Source organism: Pipistrellus kuhlii, unplaced genomic scaffold (assembly GCF_014108245.1).
Source record: "Pipistrellus kuhlii isolate mPipKuh1 unplaced genomic scaffold, mPipKuh1.p scaffold_m20_p_1, whole genome shotgun sequence".
NCBI lineage: Eukaryota > Metazoa > Chordata > Mammalia > Chiroptera > Vespertilionidae > Pipistrellus > Pipistrellus kuhlii.
In genome coordinates, this window is record NW_023425404.1 from 130,518,779 (window position 1) to 130,534,831 (window position 16,053).

The 16,053-nt window shown below is 44.6% G+C and overlaps 1 protein-coding gene across 6 annotated transcripts in view; it reads left to right on the forward strand.

Annotated features, from left to right (window-relative positions):
• LEF1 (lymphoid enhancer binding factor 1) overlaps positions 1-16,053 on the forward strand; it is a 117,266-nt gene that overhangs the window by 87,072 nt on the left and 14,141 nt on the right. For 4 of the 6 annotated variants that reach the window (XM_036409459.2, XM_036409449.2, XM_036409484.2 and 1 more), the window contains exons 5-10: positions 2,475-2,565; positions 4,152-4,235; positions 6,542-6,664; positions 7,549-7,711; positions 13,191-13,298; positions 15,559-15,607. In XM_036409459.2, coding sequence (XP_036265352.1) covers positions 2,475-2,565; positions 4,152-4,235; positions 6,542-6,664; positions 7,549-7,711; positions 13,191-13,298; positions 15,559-15,607 — 618 coding nt within the window. The remainder of the gene's footprint in view (positions 1-2,474; positions 2,566-4,151; positions 4,236-6,541; positions 6,665-7,548; positions 7,712-13,190; positions 13,299-15,558; positions 15,608-16,053) is intronic. The other 2 variants (XM_036409474.2, XM_036409467.2) reach the window with 1 other exon arrangement.

Consider the following 16,053-nt stretch of genomic DNA (forward strand, 5'->3'; position numbering starts at 1 on the left):
CAGAGCTGTAAAAGTTAGAGAATATTCCATGGGAGAGGGGTATTTGAAATCTGAGTAGAATTTTAATAGAAACAGTCAAAAGACTAGCTTAGGAAGTGGCATATAGCAGGTGCTAAGTAAATGTTAGTATTCTCCTTCCTCCTTCAGAGCAGTAAAACGAAGTCCAGCTAGTTTGTATATTGCTCTGCTGAACCGCACCTACGCAGAATCGCTGATGTGTTCTCCACACACTCAGAACATGGACTAGCGTGGCAGCAGAGTTTTCAAACTTGTCTGCTGAGAGGCATGTGATTGCAAGCCAGTTACTTCTCTGTGTCCCGGTCAGAGGAGCCCAGGACAAGCCATTATTTTGTGTGTGCCCAAACAGTCAGTTCAACTCTCTAACCAAGGATTTTAACTATTAATTAAAGTAGATAATTCGGTAGTCTCTCTAACCCTGAATTTCAAGTGCATATTTTCACAGAGTTCCCAAAGTCCTTGATTGGTCTGGTTTTTCTTTTCAAAACTGAGCAGTCCCCCTGCAGACCCTGAGGAATGGGGAGATCTGTGAATCTCAGGGGAGGGTGGAGGCCAGTGGAGAGGTTCCCATGATTCTGATACGCCTTAGGATCACCCCAGCTGCTCAAACTCACCAAACCAAAGAAGAAAATCCAGATTATAAAATTGGAGGAGGGGGGTTTCTACTGCGACCAGAAGAGGCAGTACCTCTAGCCAAAAGAGAGAGAGAGAGAGAGAGAGAGAGAGAGAGAGAGAGAGAGAGAGAGAGAGAGAGAGATTTGAAGAACATTCTCTCAAAAGCAGCTACACATGAGATGATCATGTAAAAGCATGTAAGCTCTATTGAGGGGGAGATTAAGGACCTTTCTACATCCCACCCACTTTCTGTAAGAATTGAGAAATAGTTTGTCCTAACTTCAAAGTCAAATTAATATCAACTATGAAAGCAACACTTCTTAAGTTATTCCTATATGTTTAAGGCCTTCAGCATCTTTTAAAATTCAAATGAAATTCATAATCAATTTAAACAGTAAAAATGTAGAACATGTTAACGGCATCTCCATATGCTCACCTAGCTCCACATACTGGCCAATCAATATATTTACACCCACTGAGTGCATCCTCTAAGTCTTCAACCTGGGAATGTGGGTTTTATATGGAAATGACTTTATACAGTCAGACTAGCTGTATAAGAAAGAAGTTGTGGTCTTTTTCTATTCAGAATCACTCATTTCCCCCCAAATACATTGAATCTAAGTTTAAAATATTTTGCATTTTTGTGAATGCATCTTACCCCTTCTTTTCTGTACCCAAGGTAAGATATAAACAAAGAGATGTCATTTGGGACTAGGATTAGGTATAATCTGTAGGCGCTTTTTACAGTGATAGGCCAATATGAGCTCTAGGGAGTCCGAGCTCAAGAAACAATTTGGTGGCACTCTCATTTTCTATGGGACACAACTAATCCCGAGCAGGTTGACCTTGGAGCCCAGAGGACTCAACTTGATGAAGAGCTTAGTTGGAGCTGAAGTGGCAGAGACCAAGTGAATCATATCAAGTGTGACCATTATGGGGCTGCAGATGATTCCTAATTAATGTTTGATTCTCTGAGGTATCCCATTTCCCAAATCTGTCTGTCCATAAGGGAGCCAATAAAAATATGAAATTGGCAATTTACCTAATCCTTGAGCACCAGGCAGGCCGTCTACTTAGGAAGGCCTGTCATTTTCCATTCTACACAAAAATAATTGTCTACCATTTTCTTAACCACAGTAAAATAATGTGGGCCAACTAAATAATTTAAAAGTCTTATTTTGATGGCTTTTATTAGCAGTATATTTACTATTTCAGTAATCCCTCAAGATGAACTTAGTTTTTAAAAAATATATTTTTATTGATTTCAGAGAGGAAAAGAGAGGGATAGAGAGAGATAGAAACATCTTCTATTAATATATAAATAAAAGACTAATATGCAAAGTGTCCCCTTGGGAGTTCAACCGGGAGACCAGGAGTTCACTCACTATGACGTGCGCTGACCACCTGGGGGTGGCGCTGAACATAGAAAGGCCCCAGCCAGGAGCTGGCAGCCAGGGAAGGAAGGCCCCAGTCAGCAGCCAGAAGGCTCAGATCGGCCCTGATGGCTGACCTGGCCTCGGGATTTTACCCGTGCATGAATTTCATGCATCGGGCCTCTAGTCAATGATGATAGAGAATCATCACAAGCTGCTTCTTGTATGTCCCCCATTGGGGATGGAGCCCACAACCTAGGCATGTGCCCCTGACCAGGAATCTACGATCTGGTTCATAGGTCGACGTTCAACCCCTGAGCCAAGCCAGCCAGACAAGATGTACTATTTTAAAACCTGTTGACTTCTGCTAAGAAGTAATGGCAAAAAGCATTCTGTTGCCTTTCCATTGCCGTAAGAGTCAAATGTCCTACAAATCTGAACACTCTACCTCTCCATTCTCTTTAATAGGCATGTCCAGACACCCTCCTGCTCCTGAGATCCCTACCTTTTACCCGCTGTCTCCGGGTGGAGTTGGACAGATCACCCCACCGCTCGGCTGGTAAGAGCCTCCCTGCAAACTGCAGCCAGGCATTTGAACATGTTCTCCTACTTCCCTCTCCCGGCAGCCAGCTCGGGGAATGATAATACCTGTGGAGTTGAGGAAATTTTAGAACAACAAGCAAGGTGCTAGTTTTGTGTCATTTCATTTTAAAAGATTGAAAAAACATGCAGGCGTTGAAATCAATTGAACCCATTTGCTTATATGTATAGAAAATGACTGTAGCATTTGCTTTGAAGCCTATAGTTTTATGGATTCTATTTGTGGTTTGGGGCATGTGTTATGCCTCTACAAAGTGCTCAGTGTGGTTTTCTCTTCTGTTTTTTTATGAAAACATATATTTGAAGGAAACAAACACATTGACTATCTATGTACTATCTTCGCTTATAAATGGCAAGGGAGGTAAATGACAAATAGGGAGAAATTTAAAAATACAAAAACATCTTTTGAATTTTAATGTAAGTTTCAGCTTGAGTTCAGAAAAGCAAACAAAAAACAACAAACAAACAAAACTAATGTTTGGGCTTTTTATTTCCTAGAATTCAGTTGGTCTTTGTTATTTATTTTTTTTTTTAAATCCTTAACTGCTTTCTTGAAAGTTTTCTAAACTGTAAAGGTAAAGGAGAGAAAACATATCTTAGGAGGAAGGAATTTTTTTCTATAGTGTAGCTTATATTTATCATTCCATCGTGAGTACACAACTTTCCCTGCTCCCACTCATCCCTCTCCATTCCTGTCCTCCCCACCGCACTCCATGGGAACAGTGCTCCAACTTGGGCGAAAGTTTTCTCTCCTAGGTCATTGCCCACCTCCCTACCTTGGCACCTTACATGATCTCTTCTTCAGCAAGAAGGGGTTATCCTGCCATGGAAATTTCCACTGACTCTGCAGTATTAGCCCTCTTGCCAATACCTGTTTGCAGGTACTAGTAATTGATTATGGGTACATGTTCAGTCCTACACGGTCATTCTGTCTGAACTTAGCTAATTAGGGGCAATAGTCCTATGCTGCCTTGTGTCGGTGGCAGCTGAAAATAAGGACTGTGTATGTGAAAAACGGGAGATGTGGGGAAACTGGGGGAGATGGACTTGTCAGAGAGTGGGAAGATAATCCCCGTGAATGTGAATTGCTCTCCTGCGGCGGGGAGTGCAGTGTCTTTAAATACTTACTCATTTTTATATAAATATGAAACTGTATTTCTTCTTTTTCCTAAAGTTGTCAAGGATTCTGATAGAGAATCCACTAGTCTCGTCTGAAAGCATTATTTCACCGTTCCCAGGGACCTGTGATAGTTAGTAAACATTTGTCAGATGCCTACTCTGTCCAAAGCATTTAATGGGGTTGGGAGAGGGGAAGGGATAAAAGACGGGTAATTCATGGACTAGTTTGTTTTTCATGTTGAAGGTGGGAGCTTTTTTCAAGGGTGGAGGGTTAGGAAGGGAAGCAGCTGGATAACTGAAGAAATGCGCTGGTCCGTAATAAAAATCCTGTTTGAATACCTCCCCCTCCTCCCCTCATCAAACTCTGACTGCTGGTTGGTTACTCATGTTTTGTCATTGATGGGTTCCTTTCTTCTGTGACCTCAGGCAAGGTCAGCCTGTATATCCCATCACGGGAGGATTCAGGCAACCCTACCCATCCTCACTGTCAGTCGACACTTCCATGTCCAGGTAGGTGGAGGTGGAAACGGGCGCCCAGGGCGAGCTGCTCCTCCTGCGCTTGCATCTTGTGCGCCGCTGCTTGCCTCCGGGTCTGTCGGCTTGGAGTGTGCGCAGCTCAGCCCCGCGTCTGTCTGTGCAGCGTGCCTGGCTCCCACACTAGGTGTCCTAGAGATTCCTGGGTAGGAAGGAGCCTTCCTCTGCGCCCCCACAGCAAGCACCAGCCACACCGCCCGGGGGACGCGCTCGGCCACGCGGGAGACTGTGCCTCCAGAAGACCCCATGCCACCCGATGGCAGCAGGATGTGAAATGTCCCAAAAGTGGACAACCTAAGAGCTTGTTTTACTCAAAATACGCTGGGGGTATGGAAACGGGGGGAGATAAGACTGGTTTGGTTTGAGTTCTATCCTTGCCGTTCTCCGGGGAAAGTTGTATCATTTAATGGGACTGTGTTTGCAAATGCCCAGACGGTCCAGAGCCTTCCTGGACCAAGGCTGTCAGAAGAGCCCTGGGTTTTGGGGGGTGGAGGGGGGTCCTAGTGTGTGAATCAGGCCCTGTGGGGACGCAGTGCCAGCACAGCTCTGGGCGTCTGCACCCCCTGCTCTGCGGGACGCTTGCTTCTGGACAGGATGGCTTCTGTGCCTGTGCTTGATGTGCACACGCGTGTGGTGTGGCATCTGTGTTCCGTGCCGCTTTCCCCGGGAGCATTGTTGTGCCGGAAGTCAAGCTTTTGGGCCTGTCGCTGGTCGCGGATCTTTACTTTTTATGTAGGTATGAAATTCGCAGTTTGTGTGGTGAATTTCAGCTTTTTGAGAAAAACAAAACAAAAACAAAATAAACACATTAGTTTTACAAATTGTACATTCAGCTCATTGGAAGGGGATAAATTAATATCCTTCCCCCCCAAATATATTTTTACACTTTTTTTTTCTTTTTAACACTGTAAGAACTATCTGATAACAGGAATTTTTCCTGGGCATCATGTATTCTTGCAAATGGCGCATTTAGCAAAGCATTATCATTCGGTCAACTATTTGTGTTTTTACCATGCTGCCTTAATTTCAAAAAAAAAAAAAAAAATTTGTTTCTGAAATATTACATATCCAAGCAGAGTTCCTTCTTTCCTTCCCAGATGAAGGAGTGCATTGTACCGGCTGTGATGAAAGACCTGGAATGTTGTTCTTGCCAAATTGTTTACTTTAAAACAGTTTAAAAAGCAAAGATTTCGAAAGCACACGCACATTTACCCAACGTGCTTGTTGAAAGTAGCCTTTATTTGTTTTATTTGTCTTGCATGGCAGTTTCCCTCCTTTGTGTTGGACGGTGGTGGATATTTTAAGATGTTTTTACGCTCCGCAAGCACACTCGGGGGGAAGCCTTTGTTCAGCGTGTGTAGTTTTTGCCTTGATGTAGAAACTCCATGTATCCCTCCCTCTGATTAAACGCTTCCCTCCATTATGTTACCAGTTTTCCATCAGGCAAGATCTCTTAAGCATTCTTTCTGTGTAGAAAGTTACTCTGGGTGGTAAGGGCAACCTTATTGAATTGGGGACTGAAACATACCTTCCTGTCCCTTATTTCCTCAGTTGTTCTCTCCTAGTGTGAGTACTAGAAACCAACCACTCGGGAAGACTCTTACTGTGACGGTTTGATTGGGAACATCGGCAGAGTTTTTTTAAATATATTTTATTGATTTTGTACAGAGTGGAAGTGAGAGAGATAGAGAGTTAGAAACATCGATGAGAGAGAGTCATTGATCAGCTGCCTCTTGCACACCCCCTACTGGGGATATGCCTGCAACCAAGGTACATGCCCTTGACCGGAATCGAACCCGGGTCCCTTCAGTCCCCAAGCCGACGCTCTATCCACTGAGCCAAACCGGTCTCAGCGGCAGAGTTTTTTTTAAACGTGATTTCCTTAGCTTTTATTTAAAAATCTTTGAAAAGCTAAATCTTACTTGTTTTATTTCCAACATAATTGTTCTTAATGAAATTATTTGAGAACTGCTTTGCATGTAAAATGACTCAGTTTCTTTTAATCCTGTGGCCTAGAGCCGTCCCAGGAAAAATGCCAGCAGGTTCTACTCTTAGTTTTGTTTTTTGTTTTTTGGGAAGGGGGGGAGTTGCAATATAGGGAATAATTATAAATATTTTCCACCTGAACACAGAAAGGAAAGGAATTCTCAGCCCATGCTAATGTGCAGTTAATTCTCCCGTGTGTAACTGCCAGTGGCAGTGAGTGGATTGTTGCAGACGCCATCTCGCTTTGGCTGCAGCGGCCGCTCGTGAGTATTGTTTCTTCTCTTTCCTTCCTTCAGGTTTTCCCATCACATGATTCCTGGTCCTCCGGGTCCCCACACAACTGGCATCCCTCACCCAGCCATTGTCACGCCTCAGGTCAAGCAGGAGCACCCCCACACTGACGGGGACCTGATGCACGTGTAAGTGGGCGCCCGAAGGTGCTGCCACGTAAGCCCGTTCCTCCTCCCTGTTGAGCCCAGTGAGCTCAGCTTCCTGTGGACTTCTAGCAGGCTTGATTCTCACTGCCACCTGTGATTCTGGGATTGGAAAGGAGCATGGACCTCAGTAGATCCAGGGAACCTCGCCAAAATGGAGTAGTCTTCCGAGCACAGGCACTGGATAAGCTTGAGCTACGCAGCCCCTTCCTGCCTGGTTTCAATTGGTTCTGATTGTTGGGGAGCCCACCCCCCAATGGTACCTGAAAAGGACTGGGAGTCCAGTGCCCGTCCAGGATACAGGCTGTTAACAGCATAGAAAGTCCAGGGAAAGGAGACAACCATACCCAGGATTGTATCAGGCTGTTACAGCAATTTCCTTGAAGAGACTAGGAGTTGAGTTTCTTAATGCAGAGGGTTTGCAGACTGGGAGGATGGGATGGTAGGAAGCACAAGAGAGTCCATAAATGCCCTGCAAATGTGGGCAAAGCCAACAAGCACTTGTTTGGGGGAGAGGGCGTGAATGAAACTTCAGCCTCTCTTCCCCCAAGTTAGGAACCTGACTTCTGAAAGAGGAATGACTACTTATACTGTAGGTTGAGTTTTTCCTGAGGTGACCAAGGAGCTGGGCCTCGGGGCCCTAACTGGAGCAGCCGAACACACCCATTTCCTGGGTGTTGACACTTCGATTGCTCCCAGAGAAAGTTCTCAAACCAGAGGGTACTCAGTCACCAAGGGTTGCTCTTCTAAGCTGATGGTGTTCAGGCTTGTGAGAATCAGAGGCTGTGTCATCAGACGCTCTGCTCCTGTCCGCCCATCTCTTCCTTCTTCTGCCCACCACCCCCCTCAACACCACATCCCCCTTTCAGGAAGCCTCAGCACGAACAGAGAAAGGAGCAGGAGCCCAAGAGACCTCACATTAAGAAACCTCTGAATGCTTTTATGTTATACATGAAAGAAATGAGAGCAAACGTGGTGGCCGAGTGTACTCTGAAAGAAAGTGCAGCTATCAACCAGATCCTAGGCAGAAGGGTAAGTAGTGGGATGGTAAACCCGTGCTTGTGGAATGCGTGGGGCTGCCTCATTAGAGCCTGCCCACAGGCACTTGCCTGTGAGGTGGTCATCAGATGCATACGGGTCATCACCAGCCTCTCTGGGAAGGAATCAAGAGAACAAGCTATGGCAATAGCTTTCCCGAGGATTAAATGCTCTAATGTAGGGGTGTCGAACTCAATCAGAGAAGGGGCCAAAATCTAAAATCCAGCCTAAATCGCGGGCCGAATGGTTTACTGAACAGTCATAAACTGTCATTGTGATGGAAACGCAGCGGAGTGCAGTGATGACAGCGCGGTGCGGGCCACATTGCAAGGCCTGGCAGGACGGATTTGGCCCGCGGGCCTTGTGTTTGACACATGTGCTCTAATGCAATGTTTCCCAAAGTGTGGTACCGTACCCCCAGGGGTACAGGAAGAGTTTGGTGGGGGTATGCACTGCACTGTGCTTAGCTGTGCCTAACTCTACATTCTCATGAGTACGAGGGGTACTCAGCGTTACGAAAATCATAGAAGGGGTACACATATGTCAAACGTTTGAGAAACACTGCAGTGCATTGTCAACCACCTATGCTGCTGTTCCTGCTGTCACTCGTAAAAACAAGTACTTGCTGCCTTGTGTGTGCCAGACACTGTAGTGAGGCAATGAGATAATAATGGCTGAATAAAATAGATATGGTTCTTGTCTTCTTGGAGTTTAAAGTTTTGTGACAGGATACAGATATTAGGCAGTTAATTACCTGATAAATGTATAATTAAAATTGTGACAAATACTGTGACTATAAAGAATAAGCTTCTATGAGGAAGAACGATGGGGCTAGGAGAAGGGCCCTCTGAGAAAGTATCTAAGCTGAGACCTGAGGGATGCGTAGGGGTTAACCACGTGTGTGTGTGAAGTCCTGTCTGAAACAGGAGAGCATTGAGCCCAATGGGGAGCCACGGGAAGGCCTGTACACCCCGCAGATACTGGCCACTTCTTCCAAGGTGGAAGCAGATCTGTGCTACTCAGAAGCTTTGAGTGGAAGAACTTCAATGGGCCAGAGGAATCTTCACTCTAGAACAGTGTTTCCCAAAGTGTGGTACGCGTGCCCACAGGGGTACGGGAAGAGTTTGGTGGGGATATAAGTTTGGGAAACACTGCTCTAGAAAAATCACTTTCTGTTTCTCAAAATGTACATGAGCAAAGTTTCTGGATTGCTCCCCTTTTTCATCATTTTGTCACCTATGCTAAGATATTTTTCTAAAAACATACTGTGTACCAGGCACTAGGCTGTGACTAGAACAGATACTGAGATTTTTATATCCAACCACCAGCTGAAAGGCTAGTTCGTTTTTCCAGGGGTTTTTCTCTGGATTGAAATGCTTTTAGTTAGGGATCTGATGAGTAGTGGGGGAAAAATTGAATTTTTAAATTCAAATCACATTTTTTTCTGTCATTGCATTATAATTTTAGAAGATGCTTCATCATAGTTATTGCTCTTCATAGATGTGCGGTGGCTTCTTAACTATGCAGGTGTATACTTGTTTTTGAAACCTCAAGAAATTGGTGATTTGCAAATGAGCATTCAACAATGGGGGTCTAGCAACCTTTGGGAAACTTAGAGGACCACATTTTATCTGTTATTGATGATCATTTTTACCATGTTTGCTACAAACCTAAAACATTTTAGCATTCATAAGAGAAAGCATTCAGATTTTAGGCAGAGGGAAGCAGGCCTTCTTGCATTATTGATTCCTGTTGGATGGCAAAAATAAATGCAGCTATTTCCAATCTGCAAGACACCAGGGTTTCAGGGTCAGGGTGCAGGGACAGATTATAGCTTTTCGGTGCCCTGCGCACAATACTGTATGTCCTGTGGATTCTTAAACACTTAATAACAGTAATTACAATGATTTCCCAAGCCGATGAGTGATTTCCATCGTCTTTGAAGAACTCCACCTTAAAAGCTTAAAGACTGATGACCGTTTCCCCTGACCCTTTAAGAGAAGAAATCAGAGGAAAAGAAGAGTTGTTCTTTCGGCTTCTGTAAAACTCTGTGGCTGTGTGTTTTTGTTTTGCTGTTTTCCTTTTGTGTGTTGAAGGTCCCCACCTTCCGGCAGGGATCCTTTTCCCGCTCAGGAGACGAGGGAAGGCCATGCCATGGCGGCGTGCTTCCTATTTTTCATGCACGTTTCCCACAATTGCTGCTTTCTCGGCTCCCTTAACCATCCCCAGATCAGAGCATGTGTCCTGAGGGATGGTTCTCATTTGGGGTCTCTCTCTGTGTTTGATTTGGACACCTGTTTCTGTTTATAGTTTCTGAGTTCTCTGAGTAAGATCAGGTTTTCTCTCCTTTCATGGCTCCCCCTGCCAGCGCAGTCCCTGCTCCTCCTGAAAGTCCCTGGCTTTGCCATCATGACGTTTTACTCTGGGATGATTGTAATTCTTAAAGGGGAGCTTAAATTCATCCCTGAACAGTTTATCTTTGGGTTTTTATGCATCTTTATTGTCTCTCTAAAGTAGAAATGTTCATGCGTAGGAATTAATCAGTTTTCTTATTATTATTATAAATAATAACACAAATCTTAGCTTTAAAATAAGCTTTAAAAAAAAAAGACATTCTAGGCTATTGAAGGAAGTTCATTTATTGCAAATGTATTGTCAGGATTTTAAAATCTTGGAATTGTATAAATTTCCTTAAGTGGGTATTTTCTCAACAACTTGGTGAAATCTTGATAATGAAATTTAATTTTTTTAAAAATTAGCTCAGTTTTTCAGCAAGCAAAAGCAATAGAAAAGCATTTTTCGCAAGGTGTGTTTCAGAAATTCCTGTAAAGAAAGATCATCTTTCTAGTTTGTATTAGACTTTATTTTTGTTTTAGTGCAGAACTTTTCTCTGCTTTTCTCTGGTGAACGATCTTTCATTGTGAGTAGATTTTGAGCATTAGAAACATCAGCAAACTAAAAGGAACTGAAAAAAAGCAAGTAAATGGTTTAATCTGTGACCTGCTTTTTCTCCTTGCAGCTTGCTCAGTTTTGTGAGCTCGGATTTTTTGTCAACCCTAAGTTTTCAGCTTGAACTGAAAAATACCCGTTGCTTGGGTAGAAGACCCAACTTCCCAAACGTGGGAAATAGTTTTATAAAACTTATTTCAGGTTTTCTCAGCAAGTGATAAAGCTGCCATATGTTACATAAAATTATATTGATATGCTATGGTAGCATTAGAGAGATATTATTTGTCAAACGAATATACAAATTTACAAGATAAGACTTCTTTCCTAACTTTAGTCCCTTTTTGCCTCCTTTTGTGTTCTTCTTCAGTAACACTTTGCCTCCTGCGAGTCACATTTACTTCATACCAGAAGTGTAAATATTTTTTAAAATATATTTTATTGACTTTTTTACAGAGAGGAAGGAAGAGGGATAGAGAGCTAGAAACATCGATGAGAGAGAAACATCGACCAGCTGCTTCCTGCACACCCCCTACTGGGGATGTGCCTGCAGCCAACGTACTTGCCCTTGACCAGAATTGAACCTGGGACCCTTGAGTCCGCAGACCGTCGCTCTATCCACTGAGCCAAACTGGTTTCAGCTAGAAGTGTAAATATTAATGATCAGTCTTTCCTCAAAAAACAAACAACCACACTACAGAAAAAAGCAATCCAGGCTTCCCTCTTCCCTTGTGTTCATTTTGTTTGCCTCTCCCTGTAGAGGGCTCTCACCAGGCCAGCCTAGTGTCTCAGGTTTGGGAACACTGCCCCTCGGCAGATGTCACGTGACTTCTCTTGCCTGGTTTAAGCTGCCAGGACGACCCAGACAGGCCTCTTCCTAGGCGCCACTTGACTTGGCGGGTTTACTCTGCTGGTGCAGTGCACTGGGCCTCAGGTAGCTTTCAGGTGTTTGTTTGTTTGTTTGTTTTCTTCTGTCCCCTCCCCCAATTCTTTTTAAGAAAAGCACATTACCTGATTTAGGTTCAGGCCAAGGCCTGCTGTGTGTCTTGCTTCTTAACTTTACACTCTACACTTCTACAGCAATTAAAAAATAAATCATCTACCCTGTCCAGCACAGCAGCCCTGGCTTTTAAGGGGCTTTCAAAGGACATGGACTTAGCTGGCCTGCTGGAGGCTGGCGCGGTGGGTGGGATGTGGCAGAAGGGGTGTCAGTGCTCCTCCTGAGATGGGCTTCTCTTGGCAGACTAGAGCAGCGGCTGTTTGTTTTCCCCAGGAAATCTCCCTAGCCGGCCTTCAGGGGCCGGTCCATACGGTCCATACTGAGACATCGCTTCTTCCTGAGAACTTTCTCATCCACCCTTCTTCCTCCTTTCTCTCCCTAATCCAGCCACACCTGTCATTTCTTTTTCCTTGTTTTGTCATTCATAAAGAACAGGGGAATTAAAATCAATATTCAGGGTGGACATGAATGAGAAAGACTGGAAGGAGTGAGCTGGGAGAGCAGGAGCAGAGGCTGGGCCAGTGCGAGGTGTGCACGTGGACTGCCGCCTCTGTGCCATCACCTCCTGCCAATGGGGTCCCCCAAAACTCAGCCAGTCTCCTGGAAGGTTCTGCTGACAGATCCGGGCGCTGAGGAAGTAGGGAATATATTTGAAACTGCCTACTGGGGGCCTGGGGCACGTTGTGGGCAAATATGTGCAGAGTAGTGTGCAAATATAAGCTATTAAAATGCCTTGCCCTACATAAGCTATTTTGCCATATACGTGTATATCAGTGATGTGAAAGGCAAATGGGAAGTTTGCAGGGTATCGCAGCTGCATTCTCCAAAGTAGGTGCTGTTGCCTCAAACTCCCTAGATGGCAACATAAACTTCGATAATGCTCCTTGCCTGCCATCAGGAGGCAGCGAAGTGAGCGTGTACAGTGTTATCAGTGTTCCCCCTGGAGACCATGAGCGTTCCTGTGCGTGTGAGGAGAGGCTGAAGAGGCTGGGGCAGACCGGCTTTGATGTCTTGCTTCACGGACAGGATCCTATGGTGATGAAGGTTTCAGGCTCTCCGTGTGACAGTGGGAGAGTGTCCATGCGAAGCGAGGGTGTATCTGTGGGAAAGACATCTGGAAGTTATCACGTTTTGCATAAATAAGTGGTACTCGGGCTCAGATATCAGAATATGCTACCAACGATGAAAAGGGCTAAATTGGGCGTTGAGGTTCAGCCGTGAACGTTCTTTTTAATTTGTATTGGAAAGGAGAAAGGGCGGGTGACAGATCCTGTTACGCTGGGTCCTTGGGTCGGCTTTGATGTGTTTCCTGTGATATCAGAGAACGGGACGGAGAGACCACGGCGGGAGTTCCGGCTCCCGCCACCAGACTCCAGCGGGATGTCTGCGGCTCCCGGTCTCCTGCCATTTACAAATAAATCGATGTTTTAGTGCTTAATGTTCTTCGGTGTTGAAAACATGAACTCGAAACTACTGTGTCTGTTTTGCTCACTTGTGTTTGTCTCCCCCTGTCCCCCTCTGTTTCAGTGGCACGCCCTCTCCCGCGAAGAGCAGGCTAAGTATTATGAACTGGCGCGGAAGGAAAGGCAGCTTCACATGCAGCTCTATCCAGGCTGGTCTGCGAGAGACAATTACGTAAGGCCGCCCCGCGCCCACGGCGCTGCTGTCCCTCACCCTCTCTTCCCACGGCTTTCAGGGAGGACGTGTGTCTGCCTGAGTGTCCGATGCTGATGTTGTGTCCTATGTTTGGAAATGAAGAGACTTCATAACATAATCACAATTTGAAAGCTTTGAGCTATCACAATTTTTTTTTCTCTATAAGTGCTAATACATTTTTTAAATGAAACTTTTTAAATAAGTAAGAAAACACCTTATGTTTTCTTTCATACAAAGATAATTAAAAGACCTTATTGAAATGTTGGCAAAAGCAGTTTTCTAAGCCCACAAGCTCACCAGGCCCAGTCTCCCAGCACCTCCCGAAGGAGACTGCTGGAGTTGAGTTTTCTCTCCTGCCCTGGGCTTCTGGTCCCGGGGCAGTGATTAGAATTAGCGTCTTCTGGGCAGAGCCTCTGCCATGCCCTTTCAGTGGGAATCTGTTTCCCGCCCAAAGGGTTTCAGCAGCGTCCTTTTCGCACCCGGGCTGCCTCTGTCCGGGAGGCGGTCTGCCCAGGAGGAGCAGCTGGCTGACCCTCTCCAGCCCAGGGGATGGCTGTGCTGTGCTATGAACCTGTATAGAATGGATGAGCATTGCATCTTGAATGTCTTTGAAGTTTCTGGTTCTGACCCTGAAGTAGAGAAGTGAGTTTTTACTTTTCGGAAGAGATAAAAGAAACATTCTCTCCCTCTCGCTCTCTCTTCTGTCCATATGGAGAGATGGGAAGAAAGTTTTAAAGGCAGCCAGTGTCATGTGAATTTACCTTGGAAGATTTTCCTCAGCACAGTTTTTAAAGGAAATTGTTTTTGCAAAACTTGATTTTAGGATTGTCCTGAATGAAGGGGAAACCCATTCATTATGTGTTACGTACAATTTAAAGTAAGTCTATTAATTACTAAGGCAAACAGAAGTCAATCAAGTGATAGCACTTTAGCTAAAGGTATTCTTAAAATAACAGTGTAAGAGTAGTCTAAACAGGACTATCTTTATTTAGCTTAGCTTTTAGTGTCAGAATGCTAGTCTGATCCTCACTGAGATCATAGTAAATATAGCTCAATGACTTACTATTAAAATGCCCTATTATTCTATGGCATTTTAGATTTTATAACTTCAATTTGTGTGCATAGCTTTTATAACTGAGGCTTTCATAAATCAACAACAGTGCACACATTTTCTTAGGTGAGATCAGCCAAGTATTTATTGGAGCTTTTCAATTTAGTGCTTAATAACCTCAGTATTAGATATAATTTTATGAAAAATATTTTTATGCTTGCCATCCATGACTTTTGTTTTTTTGCCTAGGTTGACATTAAGGCATCCAAACGATGTAGCTCTTTTTGCTTGCTATAACTGTGGGTTCTCTTGAAACACCTGCTTGTCCTTGAAATGTGGCCTAGGTCAGTGGTTGCCAACCAGTGGTCCTCGGACCACTGAGGTCCATGAGGTCTGAAAGGTTGGCGACCGCTGGTCTCGGTTATTTCACAAAGGCTGCAGCCACATGTTCTAGGTGTGTGCTGGGTGGCTGTGCGGGGAGGGACCGGGGGAACACAGCCCAGCACAGCATCTACCTGTGGTGAGTTAGGCATGGCGGTGAGCTCCGGCTGAGGGAGGGGTGGGGTGAGGGAGAAGTAGTTCCTGGAAGAGATGGCAGGAGAGGTGAGTGTTAAAGGACAAATGGGAGGGAGGAGGAGAGAGTGAGGAAGTCAGTTCCCGACATGAAACAACCTCACCACGCCTTGTGAAAACAATTTGAAAGGGTGATGGTGCCAGTGAGCAGCACACTCTCCCGCTGCCCGCTCCCCTCCCAGAGCACTCAGTAGCCTCAGAAGCCACTCTGCTCTTCCTCACACGCCAGTTCCCGCCGGCGGCCTCGGTGTTTGCGAGGATAGTTCAGTCAACTTTCCAAAGTCTTATGGCCTCAGCAGTCAGGCCCTGTGATGTGAAGAAAAACTACCTTTATGAGTATAAACACATGCTTTCATGTATTCACACAATACATTCAAGTTGGTCTTATAGTCTTATTTTTTACTGTTAATGTGATTTCATACATATTTTCTCTTCACCCAGGGATGTGTTTATTGATTTGAGAGAGGGCCGGGGGGAAAGGGGGGTAGAGAAAATGAGAATGAATATGAGGCATCTGTATCTCTTCGTTGACTGCCCATCTGTGTTGTTGTGTCTCATTCACCCATGTGTTCTCAGTACAGTCTATAGCATGACATCGTGCCTGTCTTCTTCCAGGGTAAGAAAAAGAAGAGGAAGAGAGAGAAACTACAGGAATCCACATCAGGTAGGCACCCTGTGACTTTTCCGTAAATCCTCACGCTTCTGACAAACACCTTTAAAGTAGTTTGCATCTTTCTACACACACACACACACACACTGCTTTATTCGGCAACTCTATCTTGTGATACTTCCACTTTGCTTTTCCTCCTGAGATTCTTTAAAGATGTTTTAGGAGACCTTTCTTTTCAATGTGACTTTGTGTGCGGGTACATCTAAAAACTCCTTTCTCCAACCCTGTCACCTGGAATCCTGGGTAACTGTGGTCGTTTGTTTTGCTTTGTTTTTGTTTCTGTTGTCTGTGTTCTCTTTGCCTTATTACTACTTCTGTTCTTCTATTTGCAGAACTCTTTACAGTAAAAATTTTTTATGATGATTCTATACTATGCTACCTTATACCCCCTGAGAATCTTTTTTTGTGTGTGTGGTTTAGGTTATTTAAAAATATAAAAC